The sequence below is a fragment of the Nipponia nippon genome, unplaced genomic scaffold (genome assembly GCF_047370975.1).
Source record: "Nipponia nippon isolate SJK-2023a ecotype South Korea unplaced genomic scaffold, ASM4737097v1 scaffold_2, whole genome shotgun sequence".
Lineage (NCBI taxonomy): Eukaryota > Metazoa > Chordata > Aves > Pelecaniformes > Threskiornithidae > Nipponia > Nipponia nippon.
The window spans coordinates 7552036-7578096 of record NW_028262336.1 but is presented as its reverse complement, the minus strand read 5'-3'; the positions used below and the strand labels follow the sequence as shown (position 1 = coordinate 7578096).

Below are 26061 nucleotides of genomic sequence, written 5' to 3'. Positions count from 1 at the left end.
TACCCACAGTGTGCTCCCAAGGCAGGCTCATTCTTTTAGGTTTGCTTTCAGGCCAGCAGCATTCAGAGGACTTCTTGGGCTGCAACAAACTCTGCACAGTCCCCCCCAAGCCCCCAGTAAAACACCTTGTTTTCCTTCTCTATCCAAGCCCTGACTGAGCGTCTGCTCATTGCTCTTCTTGGCATTCCTCATTCTCACTCTTTCTGAAGGCTTTCTGTTGACTTGGTCTCCTCGCCTCTGCTTTCCTCACCCTGCACTCATGAAGCTTTTTTCTTCTGCAGTTCTTCATGCTCCGCTGCTGTCATGAAAGAGATGGTCCCTCTTTCCCCTTGAGGGTGCCAACTTATCCAGAAGGCACTAGCCAGCCTCAGGCAAACAAGCAAGTGCCTTTCTCCTTTTCAGGACCAGCTACGCCCTTGTCAAGAGAACAAAACACACATTAACTGTGAACAAACAAAATAACGTAAATTCCACCATTCACCATGGAATTTGTCTGGCTGAACATTAGCCATCGGAAAGGTGAGTGCCTCGTCCAAGTGAGGCACCTGAGCTTCCTCTGTAGTGAGCGTAGTGAGCGGAGGCTGAAAAACCCTTTAAGGAAAAAAAAAAAAAAAAAAAAAAGACTCTTTTGCAGTACAACAGCTATGTAAGGTAGGTAGGATAAGTGCCTGCCTCTCCTCTTCCCATCATCACAGTTCTTCAGTTGGCTTTTATTTTCAGGGGGTTTTAGCACGTCATACCACACACTGCTGGTTGCAGCAGGGAGCTGTACAAAATACTCATTCCTACACAAACCATCAGCAAGAGGTAAAATGATAAAGCGGCACAGGCTCTGTCATGCAGAATACACCACTAGACAAGTATCTCCTGTAATGCTTATTCAAGCGAAGAAACACCTTAACATTATTGCTACTGTGGGAACAACCTCAGCTGATCAGCCTGATATATCCTTCACAGAAGTTTCCATCGAAAGACGAAGGCTTAACTGTTAAAATGAAATCTGTGGTCACAGATGATCTTGTGCACGATAACACAAGGGCTAGCTTGCCTCAGCTTGCTTCGCCTGCTTTCTTTGCGGCCCATCCTTCCACACTCTGGCCAGCCAATTCTGATGTGTGCGCTTCCCCACTGGTTACCTCAGCTCTGGCCTGGTTTATGTTCCCCAGTTTCATGTGATGAACCACCTTGCACTCAACATCAGCTGCTGCAGAACACAACAATTTTCTACTCCTGCATCAATTCAAGGTCAATCCAATCATCCCTAAATGCAGTGCTAAGCCTTCTGTCTATATTACAGAGAGAAAAATCTACATAAGATTGTGCTGTTGCCACTGTAAAGTCTTTAACTGGGGAAGAGCACATTTTGCCCTGAAACCTGGGGCCTGCCTGTTGAAAGGTACTTCAGAAAGTTTCTAAATACAAAACCAGGGCAATGTTAAAGAGAATGCAATAGGTTTCCTTTACATTTCACAAACCAATCCAGAACAGAAGTCTCTTGTTGACAGAGTGACCCATTTTCTCCTTTGCATTCCATGAGCTGCAGCAACATCATGTACAAATATGGAGTCAGTATCAACGGCCTTACGCACACTTCCAAGGGAGTCAGCGTTATCTCAAAGTCTTTTGTCCTTTCCACATATCGCAAAAAAAAAAAAAATCAAACCAAAACAACCTCCTCCAAACACACACACACACACAAACTGAACACTCCTCATCTCTTAATCTTTATCACAAAACAAACTGATACACAGGTTCTCAAGAATCTGGAGAGGTTGCATCAAAAGTCTTTATAATATTTAGCCTAATCCTCTGTCCCCTGAGCACTGTGTATCTCACCTAGACATCCAGGTTGTCTTCTGACTCATGGCAAAATATTTATGCCTCCTACCACTTACAGGCCATCCTGACAAGTTTCTCATATCTTTAACAGAGCCAAGTCTGTGTGCATATAGTTATGTACTTGAAATAGTGTGGCTGTGAAGTTTTGTTCAGCAAATTAAATGATCTGATCCAGGCAACAGCAGCCAAATTTTCAATTGCAAGGCTGTAAAAAGTGCATCTGAGGCTCACCTCCTTCCAAAAATCAAATAGTTTTGCAACAGTGGCAGCAAGTAATCAAACCATAGTTTATTCTGTTACAAAAGCCTACGCTGGTCGAGTTTAAAAAAAAAAAAAAAAATCTGTCTGCTTTTCTGTTTATTTTAAAGTCAGCCTACCTCTGAACTACCAGTCTGAAGCCCTGTATCTTTTGGAAGTTTTGTTAACGGACCTAAAATTATCTTCCATACTCCAGTGTTGGCAGTTTTTCGGAAGCTCACAAGTCTGTAGAAGTTGTTACACTCTCTCCTTCTCACCCTCCATCCCCTGAGGCACTTAGATTCTCTCTGCTTCACTCCCACGCTCCCCACCACTCCTCCTCTCTGGCAGCCCAAAGGTGCTGCACCAACTCTCCGCAGATTCTCTGCTGTGGGCAGCAAACGTGGCACATTTGCCAGCCTGAGATAGCATTTTCACTGGTCTTGGCGCTTCTGGTTGATGCTTAAGCAATTCTAATGATAACTGCCCTGCTCGGAAACCTACTTACTGTCATATTTGTGTGCCTATTTGCCATTGCCAATGGGCTGAATTTAGGTAAGAGCAAGCAGCCATGCTTCTGAGTTAAGTGTAAACTACATTGGATGGTGAAGTCTTGAGGATAACTGACATCCCAAATGTAAGCTGGTCGCAAAATAGGAATAAAGATAAAATATCTACCTATCTTGTATTATCTGGGTGCAATAAGAGATATTTACATTACTTGACAAGTTGGAAAAAGGAAGCATTTAACAACTGAAAACGCCACAAGACGTCAGAAAACACAGTATAAATGTAAATTTGATTATTAGTTGCTTTACTTGAAGCTTTAAAGGTGAAATACTGGTCCTACTGATGCTTTTCCAGTGCCTTCAAGGCATCCACAATTTCATCCATTTATTAATTCACCTGTAAAACAGGGATAAAAAAATACTAGGCTACAAGGCATGTTTTGGGATTTCATTAATTCATGTTAGTAAAATATCTGGAGAGCCTCCAGTGAAAGTCACTATGAAGTTGCAAGACATCATTTTTAGTCTGCAGATATCTTGGCTGAGTTTTCCCCTGTAAGAACAACAATAATCATAAATTATCTTTTCCTCTGAAATTTTTGAGACAGAATTTTACATTTGCAAAAGCAGTCGAGATATCTGAGCTTTACACTTTTTGCAAAGCAGAAAAAACTGCTTCAAAATTCTACTGAGACTTCCCTAGCTGAACCAATTTCGGACCATCCACTTCAACAGATGGACTGAAAGACAAAACTCACAAGCCTGCTGCAAACCCCAGAGATCCTTCTCACTTGGGGCTTAGCATGGGAGAGCGCTTTCCCTTCCACTCTGTGCCCTCAAGCCTCTCCAATCCAACAGCAAGCTTTTCCTTGGAGGCAGCCATGCTGCCATCTCTTCCCACACAGTTGTGAACAGCCCTGTTCTGACGGAACGACTCACTCATTATTTGTGTTACAACTGTTTTTTAGAAGCCCCTGCTGCTTTCAGGACTAGCTGTACTAGTCAGTGTTCCTATACATACTAATAGACGGTTCCTGGCCTGGAAAATTTACATGAAGAGACACAAAGAACAGAACATAGGAGCAGAAGACCCCATTTTTTGGAGTGGGAAACCAAGACAAGGAGACAGTCATTTCCCAGGGGCACAAAGAAATACACATTTCACAAGGATCACAAGTTCAATGTCTAACTTTTAGCTCAGATCTTTTGAATCCCAGACCAGTTCCTCAACTGATCTCTCTCCCTGATTTAATGCTGCTTTAATTCCTGTGTAGCACTCTGATGATAAGCTACAGTCTGCAAAACTCAGGCCATGCCAGGTCGCCCATGGGAACTTGAGAGCTGCCATGGGAACACGAAGAACTGCTGCTCACCCGTCTTCCACCCTGACCTTGTTCTAGTCCCTTGATCTGGGAAGTCAAGGGATGCAGAGAAAGGGAAAACTTCTCAGTAGGAGTATCCAAGGGAAGTCCCATGTGCACATCGGATGCAGTCTATCATACTGTAAGCAAAAGAAGCTGCTAAAAATTCTGCTCAGGTGGCCCTGCAGTAGAACAGAGAATGTCAGCCTAAACCAAACAGACCAGAAAGCAGCACTCCAAATTATTCAGCAGGTTTGCAGCAGTTGAATTAATCATTTAATATCCAGTTTTTAAAATGCCTTTGTTGAGTTAATAGTGTCCACAGGCAATGAGGCCAGTGGTACAGAATGAAAACTATTACTGCAGCTGTTCTTATGGTTGTCAGTAATTGCAGAGAGGAGGATTTAAAATTAATAATAATAATAATAATAATTATTATAACAACAATAATATCCATCATCGTCAGAAATGCAAAACCAGACTACTTACTTCTTTTTGTTACAGAAGGGAAGGCCTAGGCTACGGTATTTGTTTTCACCCACTTTGAAGCCTTCAATAATGTAGCTCAAGCAGAAAATAACTGCAGATACGCTCTGGCCACAGCAGGTACTTCTTGCATTACTACAATGGCATGCAAAGCACCTAGGGAATTTCAGTCCATACACACCCTGTTGCAATGTACAGTACAAGGATACCACCCAGAAAGCCAACTGATCCCTCTTAGGGGAAACCCATTTGAGAAACTGATAGCTCTCCTCCCAGCAGTGATCAGTTCCCCTCAGATCAGTCTCTTTTGTGTACCAATTTATCATCAAGAGTACATAAGATACACTGTGATCTGCAGCTCCTTTGCTGTTTGGTTATTATTAGGTCTGCCACCAATTTATTCACCAAGCAGAGCCTGAATAAGCAGTCCTCTGAGATAAGAGTTTCATAGGTCTGATCATCCTCTTCACCTGTTTCTTCCAAGGGATCTCAAAAAAAGAAAAAAGTCGCACGTATCCAAGAATTGACTACTCATAAGCTGCTGACTGAAAGACATGAAACCTTTTGGGACAGCTACAGTCAACTCCAGGATACTCAAGATCACAGCATCATCATGGTTATATGGAAAAGCAAGTGCTCAACTGCCCTTTTTCTACCCATTTATAATTTCCTCTATTGCACATTTTCAACCAGCACCTTTGTGTGCTGAATCTTGCTAACTGCCTTCTATAGTGCTCTAGAAAAAGCCCTTGCAGTCTGTTCTAGCAAGTTCTGCCTTGGCTTATTATTTTCTTAACAGTTTTTTACTGGAGATATCATTCGTATTACTTCATAACTTCACGTATACGTAACAGCACTACAAAACTACTATGTTCCAACCAGAAGTCAGGAAGAATTCAAGTGAAGGACAAGGCTATCTATAGTCAACAAAAGCCTGAGTCAGGCATGTAAGCAAATGCTTTTAATCTATTCAAACCAAAGATCTGGCAAACACACAAGGTCACTGTGACCAGGATGCTGAGAAACTGGAGAAGGAGAAAAGGTTGGTTAGTGCAGTAACAGTATCATATTCTTTCCCAGAGTGACCTCAGCACTTCCCCTATCTTCTGGAAACACTGCTCCCTTTTTCCAAGGAAGGACTGAGGTTATAAAGAACTTGGTTTTTGCTTGAATGCTTCTTTTCAGGGATTAACTTTTATACATTCAAAAACATCACTGTCCAATGTAAAAGAGTGATTTGCTGTCTGCTGTAACCAAACAGAACACAAGGGAAGCAGAGAAAACAACCACATAGACTGAAATTAACCTAGACCCATCATGTACTTGAAAAGGCTCTTACCTTGTGCCTTTATGGACTGAATATATTATTGAATCTATTCTCAGAAACCTCAGCAGCTACAGCAGAACTATAATAGAACAACAGTCCAAAGGAGAAAGTGGGGGGAAAAGAAAAAAACCCCACCAAAATAAAAAAGGGAAGCACCAAGAAAGGTAGACCTCCTGTGATCGCAAGAGCAGAGTATAACCTAGGAATTCTGATGACCAGCTCTGTGTCTTACTGATAAAGACTGTATTTTCACAAGGGGGAAGAGCACTTTTATTTTTAAAATGTGCTAAAACCCTCCCATAGGCAAGGTAAATTGCATTTTAATCCAGTGTAGCTGGGAGAAACAAGCCCTAGAGAGAACCGTGTGGATTACCTTTGATCAGCCTACCGGTGTAAAATCACATTGTGTATTTGTCTATACCAGGCTGGTATCATACGGTCACCTGGTATGTTAGAAGCCTACCTCTTTTTCTACAATAGTGAGGAACAAAACTTTTCTCCTCAATCCACCTAAGATATGTAAGCAGAGTTACAATAAAGATATGGTATTTTGAAATGTATTAGCTAGCATTATTTAAAAAAAACCAAACAAGCAAATGCTAAAAGAAACTAGGCAAGCAAGCGTTTTTTAAATTTTGTGTGGTCACAAGGTCAAAGGTTTTAAATAAAATATGAGCCATATATATGAGATATTAAATCTGTAACACCACTCTGTAAAGCATGGCATGTATTCAAAGCTTGGAGAGAACCTACACAGGAAGATGCAATCCAAACAGGATATGGAGGCATTCATTTTGCAAAACAAGACCTGCAGATGGACAGTTATAACCAAAACCCCGCGCAATCTGAAAAAAAACCCACCTCCTCAAGGCTGAACAGACAAATTTATGTAACTCACAGCATTTATAAGAATCTTGTGTTCATCATAGATGCTTAAAATACCACTTTTTTAATAACACCCACCTACTACTTTGGGATGCACTCAGTCTGAGTGCAAAGGGAGCCTTTATGATCCCTAAGCCAGTCTTTCAGGCTTCTTCCACACCCACCTATAGATACAATTAGTCTTTGTGATTTCAAATTAGGCTAAACATCTTCATGTGTCTGCAGAGCTGAACGGTACAAAGTCCTTAACCAAGAAATTGAGTTTTCCTAAAAAGCAAATATTCTAAGTGTCGCTTAAACCCTTACAGAAATGGCTAGCCCTACGATGCTTTGCAGGGAAAGGCCTAAAATCCTAGCTCCAGGATACCCCGGCACGTTATCCATTCTGGGGAGTAGCTAGGAGGTCTCTCTGGCAGCACAGCAAGCCAAGGAAGATGAGTAACCAGTGCTGTTAATGCCTTGTGGCACATCCCTGCTTTCCTTCAGTCTCTGGGCTCACGTTCAGCTTCTCTCCTCTTGCTAAAATAGGGCAAGCTATTCCAGCCTGGAACCAGGCACGAGGAGCCCAGGGAGAAAAAGTTCAAAGCCAGAGACAGCTTGACATAAGGGAAAGATGGGAACACAGGTGGGAACCCTGAGGTTTCTGAAGTTAATGCTACTGTCCAGGAGAGCATACAGGATTTTCAGCAAAGTGTTGATAACTTCCTGAAAATGTCCAGAAATTGCAGTTAAGCAGGTGCCTTGTCATCAGGGGATACTAAAATACCATGGCGACAGGCAGCAGAGGAAACTACAAAAAACCCTACATAGGAAACAAGATGCAAACGTGCTCCGGTTTCAGTCCTCTCCCAGAGGTCCCCAACACCTTCTCTCTAGAGGACGACAATGGCAGACTCCTCCAGCTTCATGCCTCTGTGGTGGTAGTGGGCTTGATATCAGACAATGCAATGTCTTTTATTATCTACTTAACCAAATGACTGGAATTTGTGACCACCGAGTCCAATTACTTCCCATCGAGGATTTATTTAGGCAGGAAATGTAGCACTGCTGACATACTCAAGTCTGGTAGCTCTGGAGCCTCAGACAACGAGAGGGAGATAGAAATTTGAAAAAAACCTGTCACCTTGCCAACATGCCTCAATCACATTGGATTTAAAGCAGAGTTTGGTCTTGAGGGCTCTGTCAGTATTTAGTCTCCTGATGGAGACTGCCAGTCACCACTAATAACAGCAATTTTCAACACATATGCACCTACCCATCAGGAATCAAAGCGAGCCTACAAACTTCAGTTCTGCAGGACACTGAACAGCCACTGTACGACAGCAACCTTCAGGCAGTAACAAGCCACACTTCAAGCAAGCCACTTGCAAGCAAAACGCTCCTCCACCACTACTAGTGCTCTCATTTTTGTTCTCATCTCCCCACAAAGACATATTTCAGTGAGGCTGAAGTCCCTCTCCCTATCGAAGGACTTCTCGTTGCCTGCAAAGGGTGGCGTGGAGAAGACAGTATGCAAGACACAGAGCTCTAAGCAGGTAACCTCGAAATTGTAACCAGATCATGCATACATGCCACTACAAAGCACATACATGCACACGATGAAAGCAAACCGGGCAGCAGGGGGAGGGTTTCAGGCGCTGGCAGACCTCTGCCATACCCATTCAGAAGCAAGAGAAACACATGGGGAGAACTTACTATGAACACTGAATTCATGCCTGTAAAAATTATTTATTGGATTCTTGACTCTCAGCTGCTCCTGGGGCTACACACAGCTTTGACAGGAAGAACAAATATGACATTTATGTATCAGTCTTGTTCTGGTGCAGCCAGTGCAGACTCTACCAGTTTTAAACCAGGGAAAGCAACTCACTGCCACAGGCGTGGTGTCTGGCATCCACACAGACACAGGCTTGTCTCCGACAACAAGCTATACCACTTTTGGAGGTAAATTTCAAACCATACACCAACATATTGACAGTCTGAAGCAGTGGTGGCAACTCATGGTTACAGTCACGTTACAGCTGTGGGTCACAGCTGTCTTAACACTTCCTTTCTAATATATATCCAGCCCTTGCCCAGGCACAGAGGGGTGACAGAGAACAAGGCAGGAGAAGTCCTGAACCCACCGAGACTGGGCTTTGTGAACCAGCAGTGTCAGCTCAGCAAAAGGGGGCTGCACTAGAGGGAAGAAGCTTCCTCCACAGACGCTTACTCAGTCAAAAATTACCACGTCTCCCAACTAAGAGGCCTTAGCACTGTCTAGAACACATTTTCATTAGACCTGCAGAGCCTGATGTGGAAATTAAAAACTGAAAGGACAGAGTCAGATGACTGACCCTAAATAACATCTAAGCAATTCAATCATGTCTTTCCCATTGCAGGCTTACACAGCAGGATATCGTAACTGGTATCGATCGATCTGTTTGCTAGTCTAGCTGATAATGGTCTGGTGCTGAATGAAAATTTTTGTTATTATTACATGACTCAGGCTATCTGAGCAGATAATCAATTATATGAACTTCTTCTTAATCAAAGAATTAGATTAATAAATCTTATTTCTCTTGAAACACATTATGTACTTCACTGTCAATACTCTGACCAAGGCTCACTAGGCTACGGGGAGAATCCACACTGAAACAGCTATGAAGGTATTACCAGAAAATGAATACCTGGGAGCTCAAAAACAGTCTTGATATCTCTTTGTATCTTCCACTGAACTATTTTTTATGTGATATAATATGAAAATGTCGTGCTGCTAATGTAGTTCTAAGGAATGAACATGAACATTTGCGGCCTCACATGTAGATATTTTTCAGTGCTAGAGATTCACAGGAGGTCTATACAAACAAAAATCTTACAGCAACAGTGCTCTTTGGCTCATACCGTTACCCCTATTTAACTGATGTGATAACTGAGGCAGAAACGTATTGAACTTTTTGTCCAAGGTCACACAGTGAGGTCAGGAATGGAGCTAAAGCAGACTCCAGCTCTTTCAGTTCACCACTTTGTTTTAAACCATCTAATCTCCCTTTGAGCTCTCTGGCGTTGATGCAAAAGTACAAAAGACTGTTAATACACTGTTACCCTTAAAACTGCAAATCCCCAATGTAAAAAGAATGTAGGTTAGGATCTAAAGCAAGGATACGAAAATCCCTTTTCAGCCCACTGGATGCAGAAGTATTGCAGCACGTCCCATCAGTTTAATAATATCTCACAGCAGAAGGTACTTGAGTCACTTTTAGCGTACTGCCAATCCTAACTAAAAGCTCTTAAGATTACTAAAAGTTACACAATCAGCCAGGAACATGTAGCTGATGTAGACTCCTGGAGTCACATGTTATAACCAACCTTTTCACTTGTGTATGAAGACAGTTCAAAAGAAAGATAAAAATAAAAAAATAAAGGCAATATATCTAATTTCTACAGCATTTTACAAGTGTCTTATGGATACTAAATAATCACCTCAACAATTCCATGACAAAATGTTACCCGCAGCTACTTCAACATAGAAGCTGCATGAAGAAGATGCGAATACTGAAGCTGTAGCTTCAGACCTAAGTAATAACAAAAGGCCTCCAAGTGCACCAAAGGCCAAAAATACACAAACACCAAATCAAATGAAACATTGATGCCAGCAAGCTCAAGCAGAGATGGGATTCCCTGGCCATCATCTCCCTGTTCTGAAGCTGAGGTTTTCCACGACAGCCTTTGCTTCCTGATCCATGTGAAACAATGTCAAATCAATGCAGAACAGTTTGTGGTTTTTTTTTTCTTACCACACTTAAACAAAACAGCTTTCTTGATAGTGCACACTGTGCTGCGTTCCCCATACCCCTCCAAGCATTTTAATTTCTTTACAATGATGAAGAAACATAGCTTCTTTTCTGTTCAACTTTGGTTGCAGTTAGCAAATCTTATTTCTAAGTAACAGTGTGTATCAAAAGTTCAAAAGGTTTGTGTTCTCCATTACTCTGATTTAATTAACTTCTAACTCCTCTTCCTAGCTTTCTAGAGCAGTTACCTCTTTGCCATAGGTGTAATTTTTTTTTTCTCTTGATGTCAGAACTGCAGCAGTAGAAACAGAGTGAAATAGCATCCAGCACAAAAAAACCCCGCAATTTAACAACCTGCATAACAAGACTTGATAGTATATATTGAAAAAGTCCTTAAATGATTCAGACACACCATGGAAAATCAGTGGAACTCAAAGTCATGTCAGAAATCCCATTCCTATTTGAAATTTAAATATCCAAATAAAAGGGCTCAGCTGCTCCTAGGATCTCAATATCTCAAACTTCCTAGCTTTGGGTGCACAGCAGAGGCTAGAAAAAGCTACAGTCTTGTGTGGAATTCAGAGATCTTTTTAAACAGTCCTTATTAACATTGTAAAGAAACAATATTTTCAAGATTGGCATCAGAATGGCCTGCTGGCCTTTTATAGGGGTGCTGCAACAGCAAGTAAAGCGTAAATACCTGTTTATTATAGTAGATGTGGAGAGAGCTTTCCGTTTCTAAGCCCTACCTGTTAGCCACAGAGGCAATGTGCGACAGAGAGAGTGAGGCGCAGGGCGACACCAAGAGCAAGTCACACGAGTAGCCTGGGACCTGGCTGTGAGGAACAGCTAAGCTACAGGCTGCAATCAGAAGACAAGAAAAACAAGCATCATGGCTGATCTGAAAGATTACAGAAAGGCCTCAGATGAGACCACCACCAACACAAAAAAAATCCAGCTGCACTCCAGGAGCTTAAGCCTAGTGGAATTAAAGATGCTGACAGTTCATCAAGAGTGCAATGACCCAGCCAGCCACTGACGAGAGAAGTGCCAGTGTACAACAAGAATGCAAGCAGCAGCAAGATCTGCAGAAAAGCATTTCTCCTAGTGCATATACTATCCACCAGAGACAAACGTTCTGCTAGCCTGCAACCTCTGACACTGAGCTCTTCCATCAAGCCACAGTAATTTTGAGAGTGAGCATGTCCAGCACAGCTCCTTACAGACAAGTATCTATCCCACTGCCTGCTTTCCAGATTTGATAGGCTGTCCGTACACTACTGCAAAGAGGCTCAAAACAGGTTTTTGGTTAGTAGTCTTCCCTACTACCACATGAGAGGTTCTAATGAAGTATTTATAAGCTGGTTTATAATGAAGGATATTTTTAGTAGAGAGCTTTACTGACCTGCAGTGCTAACAAAATATTACCCAGTTATAGAAAATAGCACAAAGTTCCATTTCATTTTTAGCATTGTACACTTGGTATAAATTGCTAGCTTATTAAAGTATAATCCTCAAAGTGGAACAACTCTAATTCTTTCTTCAGCCCTAAACATCAAGGGACTTGGACAAAACCAGACCTATTTCCAAATGACATCTTGCTTTGATTTGGGAAATTTTATATCACCTCTTTTTGGATGCCTTTTATTGAAGTGTACCCCAACTGCCTCCCTGCAAAACCAAGAAGAGACTGAAAGGGCTGTTAACATTCATACCCAGTTTAGATATCTGACTTGCCACAAAGTAATTATTACATTTGCTATGTATCTAAGATATAATTAACAGCACACGTGATTGGGAGAGATTCATTATATAAGTCAAATTCCAACACCTTTACTCACTTCCAACAGCACCTTGCTTTGAGAGCAATCACAGGTATTTCAATGGCACTACTTGCCAAATAGGGTACTATTTCACAAGAGCCAAAGTGACCCCATCAGGTACATTTTGTAATAAACTTGCTCTTCGCTTGTGTGTATAAACAAGCTGTACACACATCAGGATCTAGCATATAAATAAACAAACAAACAAGTTACAGAGAGAGCCAGATCTCTCAATGATAATGCGCTATTTGCATGACACTTAGATTTACTTTAAGCACTAGAATATCAAGTCCATAGTATCTTCATGGTCTGTATACAACCTTGCTAGATAATGAAACTGCCGTTATGGTTTCTGCTACCCCTATTTGAGGTAGATATTGTAACCACAAAGTTCAGTTGTGAGCTTCTCTGATGATTCCAGTTGGGAATGACAAAAGATCACTGAGATACCTTAGTTCCTTCTTCCTCAAGGACAAGCTACAAATGCTATCTGAAGAGACAGATAAGTTCCAGGCAAAGATCACTCTTGAGAGCAGCTGTAGTTACTGTACATATGCTTCATGTGCCTGAAGAATCAATTAATTTGCAGTTCTTATAGTAAACAGTAGACAGAAATATATAACACAGCTGCCTGTCTTCCAAACATACCATTAGTGTAACTGCTATGAAGTCAGTGTCCAAAACTCCACAGCCCCCTGCTTCCACTAGAAGCAGGCAGGTACTTATTTTCACTTCACAAGTCACACAGTTAACCATTAAAAGGGAAACACCAACAGCATAGGTAGGTCACTAGCAAGAGATCTGAGAGACAGGAATTTAGTTCCCTCCTTTGCTGTTTTCTCATGCTACCCAGAGAAGCCATCAGTTCATACATCCCTCAGTTCCTCAGCTCATCAACAGTTCCTTCGGTCACACATGTTGTATGGCTATGACAGAGCTTTTCATGTGATGTAGTAAGGGAAAATAGAGAAATTCCCCTTGTATAGGTACACTTGGCTTTAATAACCTAAAGCAGCTGTGATGTTTGCAAGCATATTTTGATTTCAATTTATCAGGCATTAAACAAGCAGAAACATGAAAAGGATGTAACAGGCCCAAATAAAACAACTGCGTCTTTGAAAGTTTTAAAGACCAGAAACCTTAAACATGGAATTTGAAACAAAACTGAAACCACCATATTGTGTCCATTACTACTGATACATCATCCTGCAGTGAAAAATAAGTCAGATAAACAGGTTATGCTCTGCTTACAAGATGCTAACCCAGCAGAGAAACATTTGAATGTTACCAAACAGAAGGGGGAAAAAAGGGTTTGGATAATGCCTTTAACTTGTGCTTTCTGTAATGGAAACTCTGGATCTGAAGAAAAATATATCCTGAACAACTTGTTCTCCCCTTCAAATATTAATCTGTGTGAATTTTTTTCCATGGAAACTGGTAAACCCACTCAATCTGCAACTAAAACATCAAATCATAACAAAAAAACCCATACAAACCCTGACCTCATTGCCTCCATCTTGATATTTCACCTCATGGCTCCTGTGTGGTATAGCAGCCTTCAATGTTTAACAAAAAAACTGCGAACTTTTTGAGACAGCACTTATGCTTGTCTCCATATTGCACACAGTATCACGCATATCCAATTAGTCACCTCAAGAAATGAAAAATAAAAGCTAGAAGCATTAGCATAGCAAACAGATATGAGAACTTTTACACCCTTTTTTGTTTGCTTCCTTCTAAAAACCAGTTACAGTTTCATCCTAGGAGAATACCAGACTGCAGTGGACTGACATTTGATTTACACTGGCATGCACAAGCAGTAACTATTTGTTCCAGGGCTCTGAAGCCTTGTGTTAAGAATATTTATGAATCTTTAACAGAGATTTTTTTGCCTAGGTAGCTTTGCTTTCACTTAAATACTATCACAGTATTTTATCATCTAGTTTAGGTAAGATCAGAAGAGTTGCTAGAGGATTTGCAAACTGGTCCACTAAGACTAGCATTTGACTTCCATAATAAGGCAATGCTTACATGTTTCCAAGGAATGCAGCAGGTATGTGGCAGCCATACCACACTGCAGTATTTTAATTCACATAGACAGCACATCAACTTTTTAAGCATTTCTTATCACTCAAGCAAGTACTTACAGGGTCAGCAGGACCACAGAAGTCTCTGAACACTTTTGGAGGCTCGGTTTGTATAATCTCCATTGCTATGCAAGGGCCTGAACACAGTTCTGTGACCATCTCCTGGAAGAGAAAAAAGACAGAAACAAACCTGAGCTTCTTTGGGCATTAGCAAGGGTTGCATTCCTCCCCGGAACTAGACTCAACCTTACAGGACAGGAACAATTAAGAAATACTGGTGCATTTAGGAAAGCAAAGACATGAAACAAAGATGACATTAGTATTCACAACAAAAGAAATGTTTTCCATTTTGCTACTCGGTTTAGAAGGTGGAGATTAAGGTAAATTGGATATTCAGCTTCAACAAGATACTGAATAGCATGCAACAGCATCCGCAATACTTGAAATTCTTTTGCGGGTGCATCCTTATTGATCTGGACCTGGATTTCACAGAATTATCCCATAACTTGTCAAACTAGACTGAATCAAGGGAACACTCTTTTCTGGGTATAAGCCTGAAAAAAAATCACACTATGTTCAGTCAGTTCCACAGGCAGCAATGTACTTTGCAGTGTTCCCTACAGGGAGCATAGTACACAGCCTATATTTGTTTCCAAATATACAGTCGTTTGATGGCTTTAAGTCGTTAAAATGTCTCTTGGGCTTTTTGTCCTCACTGTCTTTTCCTCACATATTACTACAGAAGCTGAAACGCACAAGCCAACAGAACAGAACTGAAAGGGGCCTGTGGCACAACCTGTTAGGGAAAGGGTCCTTGATCTGGCGACGTTCTTGTGGTGTACTGTTACCAGAATCTCTGTTACACCGAAATAATCTGTTTCCCTGCAGCCTGCCAGAGAGTAAAGAGAAATCATGAGTTCTGAGTGGGTGATGAAGATGGGTCTTGGTTTTCATAAGCTTAAATTAACTCTGGGCATTAGTGCCAATTTGGAGTTTGTTAATTAGAGGTATAGGTTTCACAAGCAGAAAGAACCTATTTTGATGCTCTAGTCTGACTTCCTTTTTTAAAACATGCCCTTATAATTGCATACTTGTCTAGAAATTTGGGCAGACAAGTTTTAAACAAATCAGGACAATTAAAAGAATCAAAACCAATGAGGAAAGGGGAAAGGAGAAAACATTCACAGCAAATAAGGGAGGACAGGGAAGGACAAGCAAGGTACTGCAATCACGCCCACCAGCCATGGGCAGGTCACGGATGAGCCACGGCAAAGAACAAGAGCATACAGAGTGGACAAAAAAGCAGTAGGAAAGGAAGGATTAAGTCCCTCTCTGCCTTTTATGAATTGTGATGGAAACTAAATCCACAAAGGCTCCAAGTCAAGCAGCATTGTTCCAAAGAGTTGGTGTCTTCGTAATGGATTCCACACCGAGAGCATGTGCTCAATCTCCCCACTCTGAAGTCAACAGGACAGAATTTCAGTCAAGTGCCTCTATCATCAACCTGATCCTTAGGAAACACAGGTAGAAGTATTCCTGAGAGGACATGAAAAGAGTGTAGACTAGTTTCCTGCTCTACAACATGAATACATATTTTAATTTCAAAAACTGTCTTATCGCCAACGGATCCTCTGTTAAGAACAGGTCCAAGGGCAAGATATTTCATTCTGTTAAGAAACAGTTAATTGCCACAAAGCCACTACTCTGTACAATTTCAATGAATTCTGTCATCTAAATAACTGTTAACAGGAAAGTGGAGAAAAAACGGGCTTTTAACTTTAGTTGAATCAACTGAATTCCTCCCTGCAAACCATGGTGTTTCTTGCTTCTGCCTTTTCTATTGTTTCTGTGTCAGCACTGACATCCCACCAGCAACAGCAAACAGCGCAAGCAAAGCTACTCCTGACTCCTCCATTACAACGCAAAGCTGAGGACTGAAGGCCAGCTGCCATCAACTACAGCACAGAGGCACGTGGTACTACACGAGACAAGCTTGGTCCACCTTACACAGCCTCATCAAGCCCAGAGTTGAATTTAAATAGCAGACAGCATTTCTCTGGTAAGACTCCCAATTACAGCTAAATCAAATTTTCTTTAGCAAACAGTTTATTCATCAAATAATATGGCTTGTGGTCAACCAAAACTATTCCTGGAGCTGGATCAAGCTCAAGCATTTCTGATTAACAAAGTGGATTCTGAGCTGACCCAAAATAATATCCCTCCTTTTTTCCCCATTTTCTGTTCTGGCTACAGTAGGAAATACAAAGCAAAACAGCACAAAACCGAATCAATAGCATGCAAAATCCCATGCAGGAGATACCAACAAAGCTAAAATTTTGGGCAATTGTTCAGCTTTCTCTTTTCACAGAAAAGTGCTTTATATACAGTGTCAAACCTTTATCTGATTGATAAGGGGTAACCGGAAGAAACAGGAGTACAGTTTTTGAAAAGGATTTCTGGATGCCAAGTATCTTCTGTGCTAGGTTATTTTGGAATGATAAATAAAATTCAGATCAAAACAGACGGTTCTGAGTCACAGATATAAGAGGTCATATTCTTTCTTCACTATCCTATTTCGCAACATACTTCTTCCTGTTTGGCCTGCACTGACAATATCTATTGCTGTTCCCATATGTGCTTTCTCTGGATCCCTTTACCACCATGATTAGCTTTCCCACGTTTTCCTGTTTCACAGATATCCTGAGTGCACGGAGATATTAATTTCATTTCAACTGAGTGCATCCAGCACATATGGCTTGCAGGACAGAGCTCTAGATTCTCACTTTTCTTCAAATCCCATCTAAAACGTATCTTATTTATTGACTTACTCTGTTTAAATGCCACTTTCCCTTCTGAGTAACTCTCCAATTAAATCATATAACTAAAATTTGCAACTTATCAGGGGGTCAGAGATTGTACAAAAGAGCTGCAGAAGATGGTAGAGAACTTCCAATTTGATTCAAAGCAGAGACTTTTGCAGTACCACGGGATTCTTTGGGCCCTGAAATACCGGTCATATATTACCATATTTGAATTCTGCCACATACCTACAAGTCTGCCTGTCCAATCTTCCTTTGGTCCTTGTCAAAAGTGGTGTTATCAGAGGAGACTTTAAGAGTATTCCCCAATCTAAGAGCGAACTAAACAGTACTCCCAACCGATTTAAAGACAAATCTACAGACCCTGTTGAAGTAAGTTAGACTAAACAATCATAAAGGGGGGGAAGAAAGAAAGTACAAATGTCATTATCAGAGTAATATTAGTAACTGTCTGGAGTAATACTAGTAACTGTGTAGAAAACTTTTAATAATTTAACCATCTAAAAATTAAGGATAATTTGCATAGCATACAGCATGGCAGTGAAACTAAATTCATTACTATTTGTAAAATGAACCAAAATCCTCTGACAGAAGGTGATACAGAAATGCAAGCTCGTCGTCTTGTATTCCCATTGTTCTGCCTACAGTCAGGAAGTTTTATGTGACAGTACAACAAGGCATAATAATATACAGAGTCTCCGATGTCCACTGGGATTACAGCATATCTTAAACTTCTTATATTTTCTGAAGATCCACAAAAGTCAGATCAATAAACTTAAGAATAGCTCAAAATGTCATTAGGAAAGCATTCAAATACAGCAGCCCCATTGTAAACAAAATAAAAAAATACATATTCTGGTCCAAGCCACTACTGCAATATCAAATCAAACAAAGATACAGATGTGACACATTCTCATAGCTCTACTGCAATAAAATAAAATCTGAGGGGGGGTGGAGGGTGTTCACTTTGTTGTATTTTACAAATTCCTTGGCTGAACAATTTTCACAAAAGACTCTCCTTTCTTACAACATAGCACAATTTTCAAGATGAGTTAGTTCATCTGAGAACAAGGTATAACTGGTCAATACCAGGTTCCTAAAAGAAATCCTATCACAACCCCAAAAAAGGAAAGATGTGACTGCTTCCTTGTTTAATCATATTTTATTTTTAAAGAAATTCTTCTCAAACTTATGCTTACCACATATTCAGCGACGACACCTTTGTAAATCTCATAAAATTCTTCCACATTTGCACGCTCCATGTTGAACTAAGAAAACAAAAATGTTAGCCAGTCTGCCTTAAACAACAACAAAAAATAGACAGACACCCTTTCTTAACCAGCAAACATTCAGAATACTCTTTTAAGTTTTACTAGGTAAAAGGAATGGCTTTACAGCTGCAACATGATATTTGTCAACAACTTAGCCAATGATGCCACAGGCAACATAGCACACAGCATCTTCTTCCGCCTTAAATATGAGTAGACAATGTAGTGTTGGTTGATGCCGCTAAGACATGCAAGAGGATCTGTTTGGTGCATAGTAAAGAAAAAGGGCTATTCTTCATTTGTGGTGGGGATTTGAGTCATTGGGGGATTTCAGATCTCCAGACTTTCACAAAAATCAAAGGGCAGGACTTACAGGACTACTGTTGGGAACAATCCTTGTGCCAACTTCCTTTAACTGCTGAGAGTGATCAGGGTGTCAAAATCCTTTAAGTATCTTTAAAAACCTTCCCCTAAATTCTTACTAAGTATCTATTTAAAAAAAAATTGAAGAAGGATATTAACAACCATTTCTCTAATCTTAGCTAGTACTTTTTGTAAAGATATCTCAAATTGCTCCAGAAGAGACAGATATCATTATTCTCCTTCTAACTACAGGGAAACTGAGATACAGGAGGTAAAGTGTCTTGGCTCAAGGTCACCAAGCAACAAGAAACAGATCAGCTGATCAATCAAATAATAAAACACAAATAGCACAAGGACAGTGCTGATCCCAAAATATTGCTACACAGTCTGCGCAAGGGTTTTGTATTGCAGGAAAACACCTGTGCATGGTTGTGAAGCATATACAGGACTTCTCCAACTTCTGTTTATCAGAAAAACATCCACAAAAGGAAACCTACCATCTGCAAAGCTGAAATCTGAAATCCTTCCTTGATGATGGCTTTTATAATCTTTCCAGCTAGCCCTGAAGAAACACACAAAAGACAGTATTCAATTTTAAAAAGCAGAATTTACAACTGGAAGGTATTTATGCCAATATACCACTTATTTTCAAACCAAAAAAGCAGCATTTGCGTAACGCTGTGAGAGGAAGCAGAGAGCAGAGCTGAGTTCACATACTCTGTGTTCTACCTGAAATGACATGTTGATGATTTCAAACAACTAAATTCCATGCAGCTGTTGAAAAGAATCTCTACCAAAAAAAGGTAATTAGTGAAGCCTTTGCTTTTCTCAGATCAACTGCAAACCAGTTGCTTCAAGATCAAGATTTATATTTTTAATTAAGTTTGGGTCACAGGCTGCCTATCTTGCTGTTTTTACACAGTGTTCACCAGAGTGGGGGTCCCAATTTAAGCTAGAAAAAATGCAGGATGATAATAAATATTCCAAATAAACCAGCACAAAAGTTCATGTCTTATGGGAAAAACACATTAGTGCAAAATAACCTACTGCTTCTAAAGTTGTAAGTCACAAATATGTTATTGCTGATCATACTGCTCGCTTTATTCTCTCCAGAATGCATCCTCAAAGACTGAATGACATTGTAAAACAAAACACTAAACTTCGGAGAACAAGAACCACTGATTTTCCACTGAATGTGTCTTTTAGATTTGCCTATGCTTACAAGATCAGGCCATTTGAAAGATTATGTCAGCCAAGCACAGTACTCTGTGTGAGTGAATTTCATAGAATCACCGTTTTTATAGAATATAAATGCCTGTCCTCTAGTACAATTTTTGAGAAACTATGCATTTCTGGACATTTATTCAGAGCAGAATTAATCCTAGAAGAATACCCTGTAATGAATGACAACAGCAGGATTCGACTCTTGGTCATTAAATCCTTTTATTAACTAGTCTTTAAATTGCTGCATTTTTTAGCACTGCATGAATTTAGTAGATGAGAATAAAACATATCTGGTATCTAGGTCCTAGCATGCTCAAGACCTAAACTGTACAGTCTGCTAATACCTATGGCATAGGACTGGTGAGCTTCCTACCACATTAAAAGGTCAGTGGAAGCTCCGAGTAAATGAGATGGATGGTTGGAGGGCTTTCAAAAATTGTATTTACGAATTAAAATGAAAAAAAGCTGTCCCTGAAGTATCCCCCACTGTATTTTCACATTAAGGTTTATGTGGAAAAACCTTCCGCATATAAAACAGCGCATATTTCTTCAAAAAAATCTTCAAACTACTAAAGGGAAAACCTGAGATTTTGGTACGTGCTCAGTCCACGCAGCTCCTGGAGCTTGCAAAATGTGGAAACAAGCAAAGGCAGGTGTGCAGCTCCTGCCATCCCACTATACTGATACACCATGGTTCACTAGCACTGCTAAAAGTTCCTTCGTAACACTCCTGTGAAACCAGGAAAACAGATTTCCCCTTTTTCCAAGGTTAAAAAAAAAAAAAAAAAAATAATTGCAGCAGCAAAATGAAGGGACTTGGACAGGTTTGCCCAGGAAATGCAAGACCATGTTGGAGAGAGAAACCAGACCTCTAATTTCTTTTTGTCCACGCTGCTGGAAAGGCTGAGCAGCTCAGAGGCTTCCCCACACAGGTTCCAGAGAGGCAGCCAGCCTACAGTCTTGACTTCAGAGACGAATGGCCAGTTTTATAAAGAGATTAAGCGACTGGCTGGGGATCATTCAGGAAATAACTAAATGAATAAATAATCTGTGACAGCGCATAAACATTTCTTCATTCTCAATTTTCAGAGCCAATACTCCAGCCAACTGCTTCACAAGAAACCAACAAAGAGGGAAGAAAGGGCAGTGGCAGACAAATGGCAACCGCCACTTGCAGGGACAAGGCTCCCTTGGTATGAGAAAGCTGCTCTGCGTGACAGATCTCCATTTTACACTTCATCAGTCAAGAATGGGCCACTCGCATAGGCCTTCACAGCTGGCAAGAATCTAATTAAAATACTCATCAGGTATCAGGTTCTGGGGTATGATGGAGATCTGCTTTTTACAGAACTTTTGCCCTCCGCAGTTTTACGAGCTGCAAGCAAAATCCATGTTTTAGAGAAACAAAGGGGGACTCAAATATTCAGCTTTCTGGGCTGTTTCTCTACTGAAGTCAGTAAGATTTTTCTTCTCTGTAGAGAGGAGACAGGCTCCGTTAATGATAGAAATCAAAGTAGGAATGTATTTCACATAAAGGTCTTTAATACAACGTTCATTTAATAATTAACTGTGATAAACCTATCAAGATTTTCCTCTACATTGTATTCCTGAGTTCACTCTCACTCATCAGAGCAACAGAGCACCTTGTTGCTCCAAACAGATTGCCCACGACTGCAACACCCAAAAGGCTTAACCAAAGGAATTACTGTCACCATCGTACACAGATAGATGTCTTGCCAAAAAAATTCAAAGTGCCTTGAGGAAGAGGCATGAGATTTCATTTATGTTTGCAAAGCAGGATGTTAGCTCCACTTCCCAGACGTGGGAATTGAGGCACAAGAGGATAAGCGAGTTGCCAGTGGCAGCGCAGATCTACAAACCCAGTGACTTGGCCTCCCTTGTCCCAGTTTAGGCAACACAGGTATCACTTCTCCTAGGGACACTTCCCTTTCAGATTCAACCTGAACTGAAATAGAAACAAAAAGCATAGAGGCAATCCCCAAGCAACAGAAGAGTGGAAGCTCGAGGCTCAGCTTGGGATGTGTTTCAGGCTTTCAGCCACTCGCATGACTGAATTGGGACATGTCTTCTTTGCGAGCAGATAAGGCTGAGGATAAGAACAACTACTAATTAGATAGAGTGACATTTCAGCAGCTTTCAACAATTTGTTTTCAACTTTAAAATCCAGATCTGTAGTGAAAAAACAACTTTTTAAGGACCCTTCAAGCAGGGCCAGTGCATGTTTAAAATGTGATTACAGTAAGAACGCAAATCAAAGCTGCAGGTTAGGCACCAGTTATGAGAAATTTTCAGTCACAAAGCACAAAAGTATCACAAGAATTACTAAATACAACCAGGAGAATTTAGTACTAATCCTAACAAATATGAGAGTGAGAGAGAGAGTGAGTCTGCACACGCTTTATGTCTCCTAGGCAGCATTATGTTACTACGCATCTAATCAGGTCAGATAATCTTCCAACATATTTTAATCAGATAAAATGATAAGGCACCAAGACTTCATCAGTTACATTGATCTTCTACAATCTCTTGCTTTACAACACACAATATTTGAAAATTGTACTTCATTAAGAAGCAGAAAGTAGCAGGGAAGACATCAGACTGAAAAATATTACAACTGTTTGCAGAATTATGGATTAGAATAAAATAAAACAGTTCATGAAAGTCACTTTTAACCTAACTGCACTTTAATTAATGGGATGTAACAGCTGTGTTACCGGGACCTGCCAGTCTCAGTGCAGTATGAACCACCAGCCCTAGGACTAGGGATGTTACATTCTCTTCCCTTTGTTCTTGGCCTGTTTCCCAATTTAACCATTCCACCGTTAAAAGCTTATTAGGCAAGGCAGCAGACTGCCTTCAAAGCAAGTCAAGAACTAGCTTCCTCATCTCAACCTCTATATGTCATTTTTTAAAATTCTTTTCCAATAATTAAAAATAATTCCTCTGGAACAACAACAGTTTTCTGACAGGAATACACAAACTGCTGTGACTGATCAGATCAACGATGCACCTAATCCAATAACATACTTCTAGAAGTAACTGGTACCAGATGCTTAAAGTAGCACTAACTATAAGTAGCCATTTCATTTCATGTCTATTTTTGACATTTTAAAATGCAATTTTGCTTCATAGTATAATGAAATTATCTAATTCCTTATTGCCAAGTGTTAAGGTCCTGTCCCAAAACTCCAGAGAATCACGATCAGGCTTGACTCTGAGCAAAGTCCTTATTGAATTCCAAAAGAGGAAAAAGCAGGACTCAGAGCTGGGCTCTCCTGCAATGTATTTCAGTTGAAGTTCTCACTACTCTTTGTTTCACAGTGTTGCAAAACACTGTGCAGTAGGAAGCTGACACGTCCTTCTCAAAAAGTGGCCTTCTTCCCATCAGTTGATCAACCTATCCTCTAAAGAACAAGGTTTATCTATCTTTTCTCTTGGAGAAGAGAGTTTTTTCTGCTTAGAAATAACGCAACTCTAGGCATTCTTACTATGCAACATAAATACACCGTTTCTAGACTCCCCGAAAGTTTGGCCGTAGTGATAATCTGCAGCTATTGATCTCCCAGCCTCGCTGTGCACTGTATGAAAAAGGATATCCAGTCATTTTTTTATTTGTGCTCTAGAGCACAGAGAGGGACAGAGGGTCTCCTGAGCAACACACACCAGACCGACAGAGAGGAGAAGGGGAACTCAAAAGCTACCCAGCCTAACCATTAAGGGGGAAAAATGACAAGTGGATGCAGACAGAACACAGAGAGGAACACATGAAGAGATTATGAGAGAATATTGTTCATAGTGATAAGACTCCAAGGCTTTCCGTCATTCCTCATTTCTCTCTAGGCACTGTATTAAAGAAGAACCTTAAGAAGTTTGAAGGGCAGCTTTACAGATATGTTTGGAGAACTCTATCAACACTGCAGCACTGGTGAAAATCTTTACAAACAATATTAATCTGAAAATACTAAAAGGGCGAAGACAAAAAGTACCACCACTGCTTTACTGGGGAACAGAAGTTGGCATTTTGATAGCACAAGAAAAATTATGCATACAGCCAGTAAATCTTAGGGGACCTTGAAACCAAAACGGCTGAGGGTTTAATGCTACTGAGAACAAGAACCAACAGAAAGATTCAAAGCGGGTGGAAGGTTCAAAGGCTTAATCCCAGCTGCAACTTTCTGAACCGCTATGAACAAGGCAGGACCACACTTGTGAATGCCAGACAGGACATTAACACACAAAATGATGAAAACCTGTAGCAAAAAAACCTGTTCTGGGAGTTCTTGCATGGGAACAGATGGGAAGAGTCCCACTTAAAATTCAGATACAAAAACCCATACAGAAATTCAAGTCAAAGATCACAGCCAGGCTATAGAAAGTATCCAGCAATTTGGCTGTGCAGTGTGTGCCATTTGAGAAGGGAATTTGAGGAAGAAAGAAAAAGCTTAAAAAGAAAAGATCAATACCTCTGCAACAGGTGAACTCAAACTGACAGCTGTATGTTTACAAAAAAACAGAAAGGCTTAGGTTTCTGGCTTTCATTGTTCTTGTGCTAAAAGAAAGCTTAAAAAGAAATATCTCGTTTGTTTTTCTTTTTACTTCTTTCTTTCAGGTTGTTCATTATCTTGTACACCTTTAGCACATTCATTCTGATTTTTATTCACTTGAAAAGAATATGGTCAATCACTCTGGCCAGGAGAATGTTTCTATGGCTATAATGATTTTCATTTACTTTTGCTTATTTCTTGAGTGTGAACAAAACTAAACATGATATTTTAGCTGGGGCTGTATCACTGGATTATATGATGGTATTCAGTATTACAATTCAGACCATTTGTACACTTACTAATATTTCTTTCTTTTTTCTGGTTATCCCTACTGAACACTGTGCATGGGACTTTTCATGAATGGTTACAGTTACAGAGAGGAAATGGTTAAAATTATGCCTTGTAGTGTGCATTAGCCCATAATTATAAACAATAATTTTAATCTGCTATTGCACTGTCAATTAACTTAACTCTGGAGGTTAAAACCCTCAGGAGATCCCCTATAATCTGCTCCAGCCTTTACTAATTTTATATTCCACTTCCTGTGGAAGGTTTGCCAACTCACTGTCCTAGATCAATAGTAATTATACTGTAAGCTCTATCATTTATTTTTCACTTGGCAAAAGACTATCACATATTCCTACATTCTGTGTCTTGGCTCTTTTCAGATCCAATACCTTGCCTTTCTCCTTACGCTCTGATTTGAAAAGGACAGTAAGAGAAGAGACTTCAAGATATTTATCTTTTGCTCCAAGGTACAGTAAAGTTAGCCTACGCATGGCTTCATTTTTTAAATTTTTCTAAAATGTTCTCAAAAACTTCTGGGAACAAAGGTTCCATTACATCCCCAGATATCAGGCCAGTGATATACTTTGAAGTTTTCTTTAATGATTAGATTAAATCTTCTTTCACCTGAACTAGTAAATATGCGCATATTTTCCAAATTTACACATTGAAAGCTGTATATCCCTTTCTTCTCTGCCTCTTCAAGTTTTCATCAAGTTTTCGTTGGCTAAATCTCTTATTCTTTTTGCTCTCGGTTGATGATGTTAGTTTTGAAACAGAGTGCCCAGAAACTGGACATGGTGCACAAGCTGTGTTCTCACCAGCACTGAGCAGAACTAGTTACTGAAAAAAAACATAAACAAAGTGTGTGCAACATTGTGAGCACGGATTGTGCTTATGATACATCACTATTCCAACCACTTCTCTACAGACCTTTCACTGATACCCTGCCAGTTCTTCTCTATTTTATATTTGTGCATTTATTTTCCCTCCTCCGTGGTAGTGCTATGCAGTTGTTTATATTCAGTTTCATCTTCTTCACATTGCTTCGTTTCTGCAGTTCATTAGGAATGTTCTGAATTCTAATCACATCCTCCAAAACTGTAGTAGGCACTTGGTACCATCTGCAAGCATGCTCTGTCCTTCCCCATCCCAGTCACTAATGACAATATTGACAAGAACTGGCCCAAGGATGGGTGGTAAGATTTCA

General features: G+C 40.2%; 1 protein-coding gene across 5 annotated transcripts in view; it reads right to left on the bottom strand.

Annotated features, from left to right (window-relative positions):
* NME7 (NME/NM23 family member 7) overlaps positions 1–26061 on the bottom strand; it is a 94781-nt gene that overhangs the window by 20528 nt on the left and 48192 nt on the right. For 4 of the 5 annotated variants that reach the window (XM_087759540.1, XM_087759542.1, XM_087759543.1 and 1 more), the window contains 3 exons: positions 19275–19339; positions 18346–18414; positions 14388–14489 (listed from right to left, as the gene is read on the bottom strand). In XM_087759540.1, the coding sequence (XP_087615666.1) occupies positions 14388–14489; positions 18346–18414; positions 19275–19339 (236 nt within the window). Of the gene's footprint in view, positions 1–424; positions 592–14387; positions 14490–18345; positions 18415–19274; positions 19340–26061 lie in introns of those variants that run through there. The other variant, XM_087759544.1, reaches the window with a different exon arrangement.